General features: G+C 41.1%; 1 protein-coding gene across 2 annotated transcripts in view; it reads right to left on the reverse strand.

Annotated features, from left to right (window-relative positions):
* The window catches only part of nol8 (nucleolar protein 8), a 95,226-nt gene that overhangs the window by 13,985 nt on the left and 67,911 nt on the right, over positions 1-13,330 (reverse strand). For both annotated transcript variants that reach the window (XM_072472639.1, XM_072472638.1), the window contains exons 13-16: positions 12,287-12,585; positions 4,767-4,896; positions 1,397-1,464; positions 1,166-1,248 (exon numbers count right to left, since the gene is read on the reverse strand). In XM_072472639.1, coding sequence (XP_072328740.1) covers positions 1,166-1,248; positions 1,397-1,464; positions 4,767-4,896; positions 12,287-12,585 — 580 coding nt within the window. The remainder of the gene's footprint in view (positions 1-1,165; positions 1,249-1,396; positions 1,465-4,766; positions 4,897-12,286; positions 12,586-13,330) is intronic.

The raw sequence follows: 13,330 nt of genomic DNA on the forward strand, positions 1-13,330 counted from the left end.
TGAAGGGAGATATGCGTGGAAAGTTTTTTACGCAGAGGGTGGTGGGTGCCTGGAACGCTTTGCCAGCGGAGGAGGTAGAGGTGGGCACGATAGCATCATTTAAGATGCATTTAGACAGATATATGAACGGGCGGGGAACAGAGGGAAGTAGATCCTTGGAAAATAGGCAACAGGTTTAGATAAAGGATCTGGATCGGCGCAGGCTGGGAGGGCCGAAGGGCCTGTTCCCGTGCTGTAATTTTTTTTGTTCTTTGTTCTATTTTCTAAATAGCAAACAGCTAAGAACAGATATACCTGAGCAAAGATATTTAGAGGTCAATACTGAACTCACTTAAAGCTGGTGGGTGGATACAAACAAGATTTAAACAAAATTGAAAAGGTGAATGGATGTTGAACTTTATCTTAAGAAGGCTGGAATACAAAGGGGTGGATTTTATGATATGGCTGTCAGAGTTCTGATTAGACCATATCTGGGGATCTGCATTCAGTTCCAGGCATTTCAGGAAGTGCAGCACATACTCACCAGAACCGTACTGGATTTAAAAAGGTTAAATTATGAAGACAGCTTGCATACACAAAGCTTGTATTTCATTGAATATATAATAAATAAAGGGGTGAATTAACTGAAATGTTAATGATACTTTGGTAGGGTGGAGAGAGAGAAAAAGAATTTCCCCTGTTGGGAGAATTCAGACCAAGGGGATATAACATTAAAACTAGAGCCAACTCATTCAGGGTTGAAGAAAGGAAATGCTTCTTTGCACAAAGGTTGGTGGAATTTTGAAATACTCTTCCCCCAAAAAGCTGTTGAACTAGGGCAATTAAAAATTTCAAATCGAGATTGATAATACTTGTGTGGCAAGGATATTTATAGCTACAGAACAAAGGGGAAGTATGGAGCCAAGATACAGGTCAGCCATGATCTAACTGATTGACAGAAAAAGTTTGAGGGATTGAATGGCCTATTCCTATGTTTCTGCAACATCTAGAATAATAACTGGATGATAATGATAACCTGCATTTATAAAGGCTAATCAGCCCCAAATTCATTTTACAAATTTGTAAAGGTTTAAATGTAATTTTAATTGACATGACATACTGTGTTAGTGTCAATTATTGGTTATACAATTAGATCAAGTTACTGATGTTTATGAAAATCACTTACCTCAATTAGTAAAGTTCGCTTTTCTTCCCAGTTACTCCTTTCATCTTGAAGGTTTATACTTCGACAAAAGAGTTCAGGGCCATCTAAATGCAACAAAGAAATAAGTCTCACTGAACCATAATCTATTTATAATGCATCCAATAGAATTGCAAAGCCATAGAAAAGCAAATTAACTAAAATACTCCTGTATTCTAATCCAATAACATTAGTATTAAGGTGCATTCATTTTACCTTTTAGTCTTTGGTCATCTTTGAAGAAGAAAAATAAATTTACTTTCTTCTCGAGTAAGGTTACCTCACTGTAAACAAAACAGTTCAAAACAAGTCATTGAAATATGCAAATACTTAACCAGGTCTTAATTAAAGTGAAGAAATCTAATTTAAGAGAAACTCTGAATAAAAACAGAAACTTCAAGATATCATTTTACAAATTATTGAAGACTTACCTTTAAAATGAGTGCTATGATAGAATTTACAGTGCAGGAGGCCATTCGGCCCATCAAGTTTGCTCCGGCCCTTGGAAAGAGCACCCCACCCAAGCCCACACCTCCTCCGTATCCCCGTAACCCCACAATTTAGCATGGCCAATCCATCTAACCTGCACATCTTTGGACTGTGGGAGGAAACCGGAGCACCCGGAGGAAACCCAGACAGACACGGGGAGAACGTGCAGACTCCGCACAGACAATGACTCAAGCTGGGAATCGAAAAAAATCTATATAATAGATTTTTAAAAATAAACACTTAATATCTGAATATTTGTAAAATGAAAGCAGACATACGTGAATTAACTTTTCTGCCCTATCACTTTTATTTTGTTTAATTAGTAAGAATAATAGTACTCTAAGTCTCTCTAAGATGGAGCTAAGAAGAGCCAGGAGGTGACATGAGAAGTGTTTGGCAGGTAGGATCAAAGATAACCCTAAAGCTTTCTATATATATGTCAGGAATAAAAGAATGACTAGGGTAAGAGTAGGGCCAGTCAAGGGCAGTAGTGGGAAGTTGTGCGTGGAGTCCGAGGAGATAGGAGAGGTGCTAAATGAATATTGTTCGTCAGTATTCACACAGGAAAAAGACAATGTTGTCGAGGAGAATACTGAGATTCAGGCTACTAGACTAGAAGGACTTGAGGTTCATAAGGAGGAGGTGTTAGCAATTCTGGAAAGTGTGAAAATAGATAAGTCCCCTGGGCCGGATGGGATTTATCCTAGGATTCTCTGGGAAGCTAGGGAGGAGATTGCTGAGCCTTTGGCTTTGATCTTCAAGTCATCTTTGTCTACAGGAATAGTGCCAGAAGACTGGAGGATAGCAAATGTTGCCCCCTTGTTCAAGAAGGGGAGTAGAGACAACCCCGGTAACTATAGACCAGTGAGCCTTACTTCTGTTGTGGGCAAAATCTTGGAAAGGTTTATAAGAGATAGGATGTATAATCATCTGGAAAGGAATAATTTGATTAGAGATAGTTAACACGGTTTTGTGAAGGGTAGGTCGTGCATCACAAACCTTATCGAGTTCTTTGAGAAGGTGACCAAACAGGTGGATGAGGGTAAAGCAGTTGATGTGGTGTATATGGATTTCAGTAAAGCGTCTGTCAAGGTTCCCCACAGTAGGCTACTGCAGAAAATACGGGGGCATAGGATTCAGGGTGATTGAGCAGTTTGGATCAGAAATTGGCTAGCTGGAAGAAGACAAAGGGTGGTGGTTGATGGGAAATGTTCAGACTGGAGTCCAGTTACTAGTGGTGTACCACAAGGATCTGTTTTGGGGCCACTGCTGTTTGTCATTTTTATAAATGACCTGGAGGAGGGCGTAGAAGGATGGGTGAGTAAATGTGCAGATGACATTAAAGTCGGTGGAGTTGTGGACAGTGCGGAAGGATGTTACAAGTTACAGAGGGACATAGATAAGCTGCAGCGCTGGGCTGAGAGGTGGCAAATGGAGTTTAATGCAGAAAAGTGTGAGGTAATTCATTTTGGAAGGAATAACAGGAAGACAGAGTACTGGGCTAATGGTAAGACTCTTGGCAGTGTGGATGAGCAGAGGGATCTTGGTGTCCATGTACATAGATCCCTGAAAGTTACCACCCAGGTTGTTAAGAAGGCATACGGTGGGTTAGCTTTTATTGGTAGGGGGATTGAGTTTCGGAGCCATGAGGTCATGTTGCAGCTGTACAAAACTCTGGTGCAGCCGCATTTGGAGTATTGCATGCAATTCTGGTCACCGCATTATAGGAAGGATGTGGAAGCATTGGAAAGGGTGCAGAGGAGATTTACCAGAATGTTGCCCGGTATGGAGGGAAGATCTTATGAGGAAAGGCTGAGGGATTTGAGGCTGTTTTCGTTAGAGAGAAGAAGGTTAAGAGGTGACTTAATTGAGGCATACAAGATGATCAGAGGATTGGATGGGGTGGACAGTGAGAGCCTTTTTCCTCGGATGGTGATGTCTAGCATGAGGGGACATAGCTTTAAATTGAGGGGAGATAGATATAGGACAGATGTCAGAGGTAGGTTCTTTACTCAGAGAGTAGTAAGGGCGTGGAATGCCCTGCCTGCAACAGTAGTGGACTCGCCAACAGTAAGGGCTTTCAAATGGTCATTGAATAGACATATGGACGATAAGGGAACAGTGTAGATGGGCTTTAGTGTGGTTTCACAGGTTGGCGCAACATCGAGGGCCGAAGGACCGGTACTGCGCTGTAATGTTCTATGTACTATGTTCAAATTAATCTCCAAGCTTGATTTACCAGTATTCACTATTGAAGCTCAAATGTTTTGCTACTGGAGGTTAATAGTATTTGTTCAATGCTGTCTCATTAAAATGCACTGTTGCCTAAAATGCAAAGCTTTGCCATTTATGCTTAAACAATACTTTTTAATAAAAGTTGCAACAGTAGTTCATAATGTACACAATAAGTAGTTGAGGCGAAAACATGCTGTCATTTCAAGGAGGAATTAGATATTGTGTGGGGGGGCGGGGGGGGAGAGAGGAGAAGGCGGGATCAAGGTATTGAACTTGATGATCTGATCGGCAATGATCATGATGAATGGCGGAGCAGGCTCAAAGGGCCAAATGGCCTCCTGCTTCTATTTTCTATGTATGCTTCTTTCTATGAATTACAGAATGTTAACAATGCTTTATTTGCATAATGAAGATTGTTATTGTGACTGTGATAACATGAGCATCAAACTAAAGCAATTAATTTGCAGAACAAATTAAGTGTAGGTAACAATTTGGTGAGTAGGATAGACAGATAAAAATCATAATTGAACAAATAATAAAAAAAGTAGTCACTATGACCAATTTCCAAGCAATCCTAAATGATTTAGATATGGATGCATATAAAATTCAACAACAGTGAGGTTAATTTCAAAAACTGATTCTGAAACAACACAATGCCAAATGGCTGGCTCTAATCACTTCGTTCATATCAAAAGCCTAATAATCCTGTCTTAATTTGAAACATGCCTTCATTATTTTTGCTTCTATGACAATTTAAGTATCTTGACAAAAATTGAAATTGTGCCCTATTTCACAATGGTGAAAACAGTTCAGCAAAAGAAAAATGGTTCAGAGCAATTCCAATTTAAGAGATCGACTTTACTTTTTTTCTGTGTCATCTCCACAATCTTCCATATCTTTCCCTTCATCCTCATCTTCAGAGCTGTCGTGCAATCGATGATCTTCTTGCCACGGAAATATTGTTATATTCTTTGACTCAATTTTATAGAATTCTGAAACAGTAAAAAAACCATAAATTGCCACTTTAGAATGCAAAATATTTAGTATGCGAAGTATAGCCGTGGAATAGAAGTTTAATTACCATTTTCTAGCGAGTCCCCTTATTCATCAGTTTCACTGAACAGAGAAAGGTATGTACAGGTGAGTTCAAACAACTATTTATTTTTGTTGTGGCGATGATACTTCCAATTACCGTCATATCTCAACCAATGCCACTGTGAAAAATCAAGAAACACATGAGCCAGGGCTGACTCTTCAGACATACAACGATGTGAACATGTTTGTGTTTCGAAGAGTGGGAACTACAGAAATTTGTTTCAATGGCCCAGACTTTGCAGCTTTAATGGCGGTGAGGAACTTCTGGCACCCTCACAGACACAATTAAACTTGGAAATCCAGTCAATGCTGTCTGTGATTTGTAATTGATAATATGGAAAGATGTGCCATTTGAAACATGGAAGTCTGGCAATATCTGGTCTGAGAGAAATATGAGAGAATGTAGGGAAAGATCCCACAAAGGGTTAACAGCAGCTGCAAAGAGCAGGATTATAAAATGCAGATTCCTTCTTCCAAACAGGCTTAGCAAACAAACAGGATTTTTGTATGAAGCTAAAAACAATGGCTCACACCTTCATTGAAATTAACTATCTTAGTAAGTAGATGGAAAAGAATGGATAAAGGTTCAGTTGAATTAGGTGACAATTATAGGTGTGAAGCTCTGCTGAAATCAGGTAAATTAAAGAAAACTGGAGACAACCCGTCTACAAGAACAGAAATTAGACCCAAATCAAAGTCAAAATTATGAGCTGTGGACACAATTCGATAATAAAACTATAGAAATGACAGGAATCAAAATTCACACCCCTATTGAAATCAAAGCATTTTGAACATCACAAAGGAAACAATGTAATCAGATCTATAGGCCGAGGCCATGCCCAAAATGAATACTTAGTCGTGTTAGAAAAATTCAGATTAAAGATACCTTTTACAATCCAAGTGAAATAAAAGTTACTTTACAATAAAGTCATAAAAACTTAATAACTGTTAGAAAAATATATAAACCCTGGAAAGGGGCAGAGAAGCAGAGAGGCAGAGAAGGAACAAGAGAAGCAAGCAGAGTCAGCTTACAGTCAGCTCGATCATGGGACAGCGCAAAGCAGCCAAGCTAAAACAGCTAATACATCTAAGGAAGACCAGAATTTAAAGAGGAAGCAGAGTCAGCTCAGAGACAGCCAGCAGAGCCAGCTCGGTAAATGGGAAAGATAAGAGCACAGCAACCGAGCAGAACAGCGAATACATCATGTAAAGAAGACCAGATTTTAAAAAGAAGATTGTTAAGTTGGGCCAGAAGGATCCAGAAACAAGATCTTTTTACTTTTCTGTAAAGACAGTGATTGCAACTTTTAAAAGAAAAAACAAATATAATAATAAAATAACCTAAAAGTTTTAACCTGAAACAGTGGTTATTACAAGTCTACTTTACTTACTTAGCAATGGGGGACCCAGGATCGATGCTACTAAGTGGTAAGTAGATGAAATCTTCTGTGAAGGTATGGGTTATACCGGGGGATAACTTGAAAACATAGTTTGACCTGAATAGCACCCACCGAAGCCTGCATAGGAGTCAGGGAATGAGAATCCCTGGTCACCATTTAGAATGTTGGCCCTTTTTGGTATAGGGGGACTTCTAAGAATAGTGGCGAGTTTTCAACAACAGATTCTCTGCTGCTTCACAGGATGTGCTGTTGAAATCACCATGGAAATAAATCTTTAGAAATCACTTGAATTACCTCAAACCTTCATTTTGTGCTATTAGCTTCATTATAAAAATGCTTGCAATTAGACCTCGTTGAATAAGGTGAACTGGGTTTTAAATGGCATAGAAAGTTCATAATTACTTCTGAGCAATTTCTTTGGCTCTGAAAAACTAAATTTATATTTGTTGTCATGCCTAGTACAGGCATGAAGCCAATATAAACTTTAAAGCTATATTTTAAAAAGTGAACACAGAAGCTGTTAAAATGGCTGTTGCACAGCATGTAACTGTTGGCATTTGAACTGCAGACAATATAATCTGTGGCAAATCTTATGAAGTATGCTCCGAATCTACAAGCAATGGGGTATGCAGACAACTCAACTCATGTTTCGCCAGGAAATGGATCCCATTAACCTTTATGTCCCCTAATCTAAACACAAATACTGTGGCTGTTTCAAAGTATGAAATTCAACAATACAGAATGTTTATTGGCCGAACACACCACCTTATTTTGAAAAAAAACTTTGAATTGTAATAGGTCACATGGGTGAGGCACCAGTCTTTGTTGCCTAGTTCTAAAACAGCAAGAATCAGCTCTGCACAGAGAGCGAGATACACCAACTTTCCCCCCTCTGCTCCCCGGCTAGACCACTCGGACCCTGTTCTGTCAGGCTCCAATGGCCGCAGCCCTTCCCCCCCCACCTCACTCCCGTTCACTGGCCGGCTTAAACCGGCCAGCGTGGAGGCCCCCGCCGGGGTCCCTTTCCCCCTTGCCCGGCCCTAGGAAAGCCCAAAGATCCCCTTTTAGCACACAAACCCCGCATATCCACCTACACCCCAAACAGCCCTCCTTTCGAGTGAAAGTCCCGTCCCTTCCCTTGTCCAAATATATACCACATTGGCTCCTTTAGCGTCTACACCCGCGCGCAGTGATACAAAAAAAGAAAATACAGTCATGAGGTTACATCGGCACATGGCCATTCCTCAATTTGCCAGTTCTGCCACAGTCCTTCTGCTTTCGCAAACTCCTCCGCTGCTTCCGCCGTTCCAAAATAAATGTCCCTGAGCTTGTAAGTTACCCTCAGCTTCGCTGGATATACAATGCCGCACTGCACCTTACCAATGTACAGTGCCCTCTTCACCCGGTTGAAGGCAGCCCGCCTCCTCGCCAGCTCCACCGTAAAGTCCTGGTATACACGTATACCAGCTCCAGCCCACTGCACCACCCGCTTCTGCTTGGCCCAGCTCAGGACCTTCTCCTTCACACTGTACCTATGGAAGCACAGAGTCACTGCCCTTGGCGGCTCACTCGCCTTTGGTACAGGCCTCCACGACCGATGAGCCCGATCCAGTTCATATTGGGAGGGGTCCTCCCCCTCCCCCAGTAGTTTTGCCAGCATCGCGGCAAAATACTCAGTCGGCTTCGGTCCTTCAACTCCTTCGGGCAGCCCCACGACGCTCAAATTCTGTCGCCTGGATCTATTTTCCAGATCTTCCATTTATCCTCGCAGATTCTTGTTTGTGTCCATCACCTTCCGCATCTCCTTCCCCATCGAGGCAAGTTGATCACCGTGCTGCAATACCGTCTCCTCCGCTTCCTTCAGCGCCTCCCCTTGCTCTCGCACCTCCGCCACTGCGCTCGCCACCGCCGTCTTCACCGGAGAAACCGCCTCATCCACCAGCACATTCAAAGCCTCCCTCATCTCCTTCCTCATCGTCTCCATGCATTTCTCAATCTGCGCCAACTGCTTTTGGAATTCCGCAGCCATCACCTTAGTTATTTCTTCAGCCGTAAGCCCTGCGGCCTCCCCTGGTGCTCCAGCCTCCATTTTCTTTGTTGACCCTGCGGTGACCCTTCCACTCTCCAACGGACTTTCAGCCGCTTTTTTCCCGGCCATTTTTTTGGTGTTTTTCGACATCCTTCTTCTCCTTGCGCTGTCTCCCGACTTTTACTGCCATCGCTGGCCCTAGGACCGGGCGTTACTCCCCGAAAATGCAGTTTCCGAACGGGAGCCCTCCAATGTGCGGCTGCCTCCCGCCCACCATCACCGGAAGTCCCATATCCTTAGATCTTCTTAGTGGTTGACGCACCTTCCTCCACTCCACCAATAACGGTCTTCACAACTTGCTCTTGCATTGTTGAATTTGTTCTGTTTTGTGTTCTTACACCTCTCCATATTAAAAAAGTTTATTTCCACGCTTTAAGTCAAATTTCCCACCTGTTCTCCTACTTACTGTTTGTTATCCATTGACCAATCTGCTTCAAGTATTTTGGGATGCTTTAGAAAGAAACATATATAGAAAATAGAAACAGGAGGCCATTAAGCCCTTTGAGCTGATCTGCCATTCATTATCATGGTTAATCATCAAGTTCAATCCCTTGATCCTGCCTTCCCCCCCCAATATCCCTTGAGCCAAGAGCTTTATTTCATTTCTTCTTACAACACCAGGTTAAAGTCCAACGGATTTGTTTCAAATCACTAGCTTTCAGAACACAGCTCCTTCCTCAGGCTTCACCCGAGGAAGGAGCTGTGCTCCGAAAGCTAGTGAATCGAAACAAACCTGTTGGACTTTACCCTGGTGTTGCAAGACTTCTTACTGTGCTCACCCCAGTCCAATGCCGGCACCTCCACGTCATAATCCGTTCTTGTAATTACACAATGTTTTCACCTCAAAGGGCAGCATGGTTGCGCAGTGGATAGCACTGCTGCCTCACGGAGCCGTGGTACCAGGTTTGATCCCGGCTCTGGGCCACTGTCCGTGTGGAGTTTTCACATTCTACCCGTGTTTGCGTTTTGCCCCCACAACCCAAAAGCTGTGCAGGGTAGGTGGATTGGCCACACTAAAATTGTCCCTTATTGGAAAAAATGAAGTCGATACTTTAAAAAAAAATATATATTTTTAAAAAATATTTTCACCTCAACACTTTTTGTGATAGTGAATTTCACAGATTCACCACTCTCTGGGTGAATACAATTTTCCTCACCTCAATCCTAAAAGGTTTACCCCTTTATCCTCAAACTGTGACCCCTAGTTCTGGACTTCCCCACCATCGGGAACATTCTTTCTGCATCTACCCTGTTAGAATTTAAGTTTCTTGGAGATCCCCTCTCACTCTTCTAAACTCCAATATAATCCTAACCAATTTAGTCTCTCCTCATATGATAGTCTCGCTATCACAGGAATCGGCCTGGTAAACCTTTGCTGCACTCGCTCCATAGCAACAACATCCTTCCTCAGATAAGAACACCAAAGTTGCACACAATATCCCAGATGTGGCCTCAGCAAATCCCTATACAATTGTAGTAAAACATCCCTATTCCGATACTCAAATCCTCTCGCTATGAAGGTCAACATACCATTTGCCTTCTTTACTGCCTGCTGTACCTGCGTGCTTACTTTCATCGACTGATGCATAAGGACACCAAGGTCTTGGAGAGTATCTACCGCTCTCAATTTACACCCATTCAAATAATAATCTGCCGTCCTATTTTTGGTACCGAAGTGGATACCCTCACATTTTTCCACATTTGTTCGAAGCAAAAGGACATGGAATGATCTTAATTCAATTGCACTGATACCTGAAGCAAACTGTTCAGAATGTGGTAGATTTTTACATCATTAGATAGAAATCAGCAACCTCGCTCAAAATGGCTAGCATAATGATAAAGTATTCAGGCTAATGGAATAGGGTTACAGGTTTCAGAAGAATGCAAAAAGAGAAATAACAAATGAACCAGTGTATACATAATTCCTTCCACAAGCTCATGATATCCCAAAGCACTTTATTGTCAATGAAATACTTTTATGAAGTGTAGTGTCAGGAAGTAGATGCAGTTTTAAATCACCTGTGTTTGTATTATTGCAAATTACAAATAAGGTATGGATTTAAGTTAATTTAATGTTTCTATGTAGGTTTGAAATGCTGGTTAAATTAACTTTAAAATAGGTGCTTGCACGTGTGGGGGAGGGATGTTTCATATCAAATTGTGTCTATATTGTCTTTAGAGAATTTACAATATGAAAAACAAATAAGAGCTTAGAGAACGACTGAGCTGTTGCTTAGCAACCAGGGGTCAACTTTAACCTAGAAAGACATTTTGAGTTTAGTTTTAACAGGACCGAAGGCAGTTGGAGATAGGTAGCAATAGAGAAGGCAGCTCTCTCCGCTCTGCCAGAAGCAGAAGCACAAGCAGAACAGTAAGCAACGGGAAGAAAGCAAATCCCCAAATCAAAAGAACAGCTAGTGATAGATACTAGGGAATGAAAAGAGGTTTCAGGAAGATTGAAGTCAGAGGCACAAAATAAAGTGGGATTTGAAATTCAAGTAAGAGACAGAGAAAATGCTGAGTTAAAGAGACAACTGCAGTAACCAGATTTAAAGTGAGGAACTAGATATTAGAAGTAAATCAAAAGTTTGGTGATGTTACTACAGCCTGTGAAGCAGTATTGGATTGGTTGATTACCTGAGAGATGGTGAGTAAGCTTGGCTGCACATGGTAATTCAAGGCAGAGGAATACTGAAAGGAGAATTGGAAATCTTGGAAGTGGATCCTTGTTGGGAGAAAGCATTGTTTGGAAGAAGATTCTAAAGTGGGTCTTTTGATAGTGGATTTGGAAACATGTGAGTGCTCATAAACATCTGGGGGGATTTGAGAAGAAATCCAGAGAAGTTCAATTGGGTGGCATCTGCCACTTGGTTTCAGAGAGGAGTGTGTCTGACTCCAGTTAGTGTGGTGGTGTGTCTGACCCCAGTTAGTCTGGTGGTTTACAGGGACTGCGTATTTATAGAAAATATTGTAGCACAAGATATATTTTGTAATCTGTGTTATCCTTGAAATCTGCATACATGTATGAAGATAAGTGGGAGCGAAGGAGTATTGTATTAAAGTCAAACTTCTCATGTTTCATTAATATTTTTTCTGTTAAAAACTAATTGGCACTCCTGGGAGTGTGCTAATCCATGTTTTCTGAAAAAAGAAGTTACAGCCTTTTAAGCTAGGGTTCCATTCTGGGACCAGTCATATCATCAACTGGGATCGCAGCTGTAGTCATAATTGTAATTTCGGGAAATATGGTAGCACAAACCAAGATCCCAAAATAGGAATGATTTATTGACCAGATATTCTATTTAACAATGTTGGCTGAAAGATAAAGATATTATGTAGGACACGGCAAACTCACGTATTGGTCTCCAAAAATAACAGGGGAACTTTTACATTCATCTAAGAAAGCAAGTTGGAGCTCAGTTTCATGTTTCATAGAACATAGAACATTACAGCGCAGTACAGGCCCTTCGGCCCTCGATGTTGCACAGACTACTCCCTCACTACCGAACTGACGTGTCAGCCTAGGTTTATTTGCCCAAGTCTCTGGAGTTGAACCTGAATGCACAACCCGCCAACCCAAAAACAAGAATACCATCACCGATCCAACTGAGGCAAGTTGCTCTACCATGTCAGAAGGAATTCTATTGGACTTCTAATCTGTGAATATACTTAGGATCACTCAAAGCTGAAATATGGCATCCCTGAAACTGATAAACAAAAACGTTCAAAACCAAAATCTAGTGCAAAATGTACATAAATATTGTTTGTTGATTCGACAAGAGTCATAAACAATTTTACCTGGCTTTTGATTGCTAGAAGTTGCAGCCTCAAAAAATGAAAATGTAAAATCAGTTGAATCTTCTTTCAAATTACTACCAGAAAGGCAATCAAAAGTGTGCTGGGTGGTCTGAATCTCAGTAGATTCAACAGGTTGATCTTGAACCTGGCTGTCATCTTCCGTATCCCATACTACTTTTTTTTCTTTGGCCGTGGAACTGAACATTTCTTTCAAGCCCATATTAACATCATGATAGATTTCTTTCGATACTTCTGGAAGCTTCTCAGCCTCTTCTCTCCTTTTTCTGCTTTCTGCTTTGCTGCAACATTTATAAAATACGTTAAAAGATTAATTTGATGAACTTGTCCCAGGTACCGAACTGTCAAATTATCTTCAGAATTGATCTACAAACTTCAAACCAGATTTCTTGAGTTATATAAGCCACATGTCAAGTTTCAAATACTAAATCTTGAACCGTGCATGTGGTCACCGAACAGAATACAAATAGTATGTATAAATGGATATTTTAAAGTTGGAGTGTTGCGACAATGATCATGATCTGTTTGAGTGGTGGAGGTTCAACGGTCCAAATGGCCGACTCCTGCTTCTTTCGCCTATGTTTTTCAAACCCTCCGATCTCAATATGGCTCCAGGTACTTTCCACACCCCTGAACAGACTGAACAGTCTTTGGCAGTAATGACTGTTTCGCCTAGGGAGGGAGGTGAAAAACGAAAGCTCACCTCAAAATTAAAAAGCTTTTTCATCAAGAAATTCTAAATGTGGAGCTTGACAGATTTTTGCTCTTTGCCCATAGTTTCCATCTCCCAATGACCATAAATGCATCACAAACGTAATTAACTACATTCTGATGAAAAGTGACCAAGAAATGTTAATATCTCTGTCCATGGAAGTATTTCCAGCATGTATTGCTTGCAGAATTAATTGTGTTAATTGCTTTGAAATATTTCAATGTGATGTGGCAAGTGCATTACAAATTCATTAAAAACAGGCAAGAGCTTTAGTTAATTCAACGACCTCAAGATAACAGCAAGAGGGGAAAGAG

Source organism: Scyliorhinus torazame, chromosome 13 (genome assembly GCF_047496885.1).
Source record: "Scyliorhinus torazame isolate Kashiwa2021f chromosome 13, sScyTor2.1, whole genome shotgun sequence".
In the NCBI taxonomy this organism is placed as follows: domain Eukaryota; kingdom Metazoa; phylum Chordata; class Chondrichthyes; order Carcharhiniformes; family Scyliorhinidae; genus Scyliorhinus; species Scyliorhinus torazame.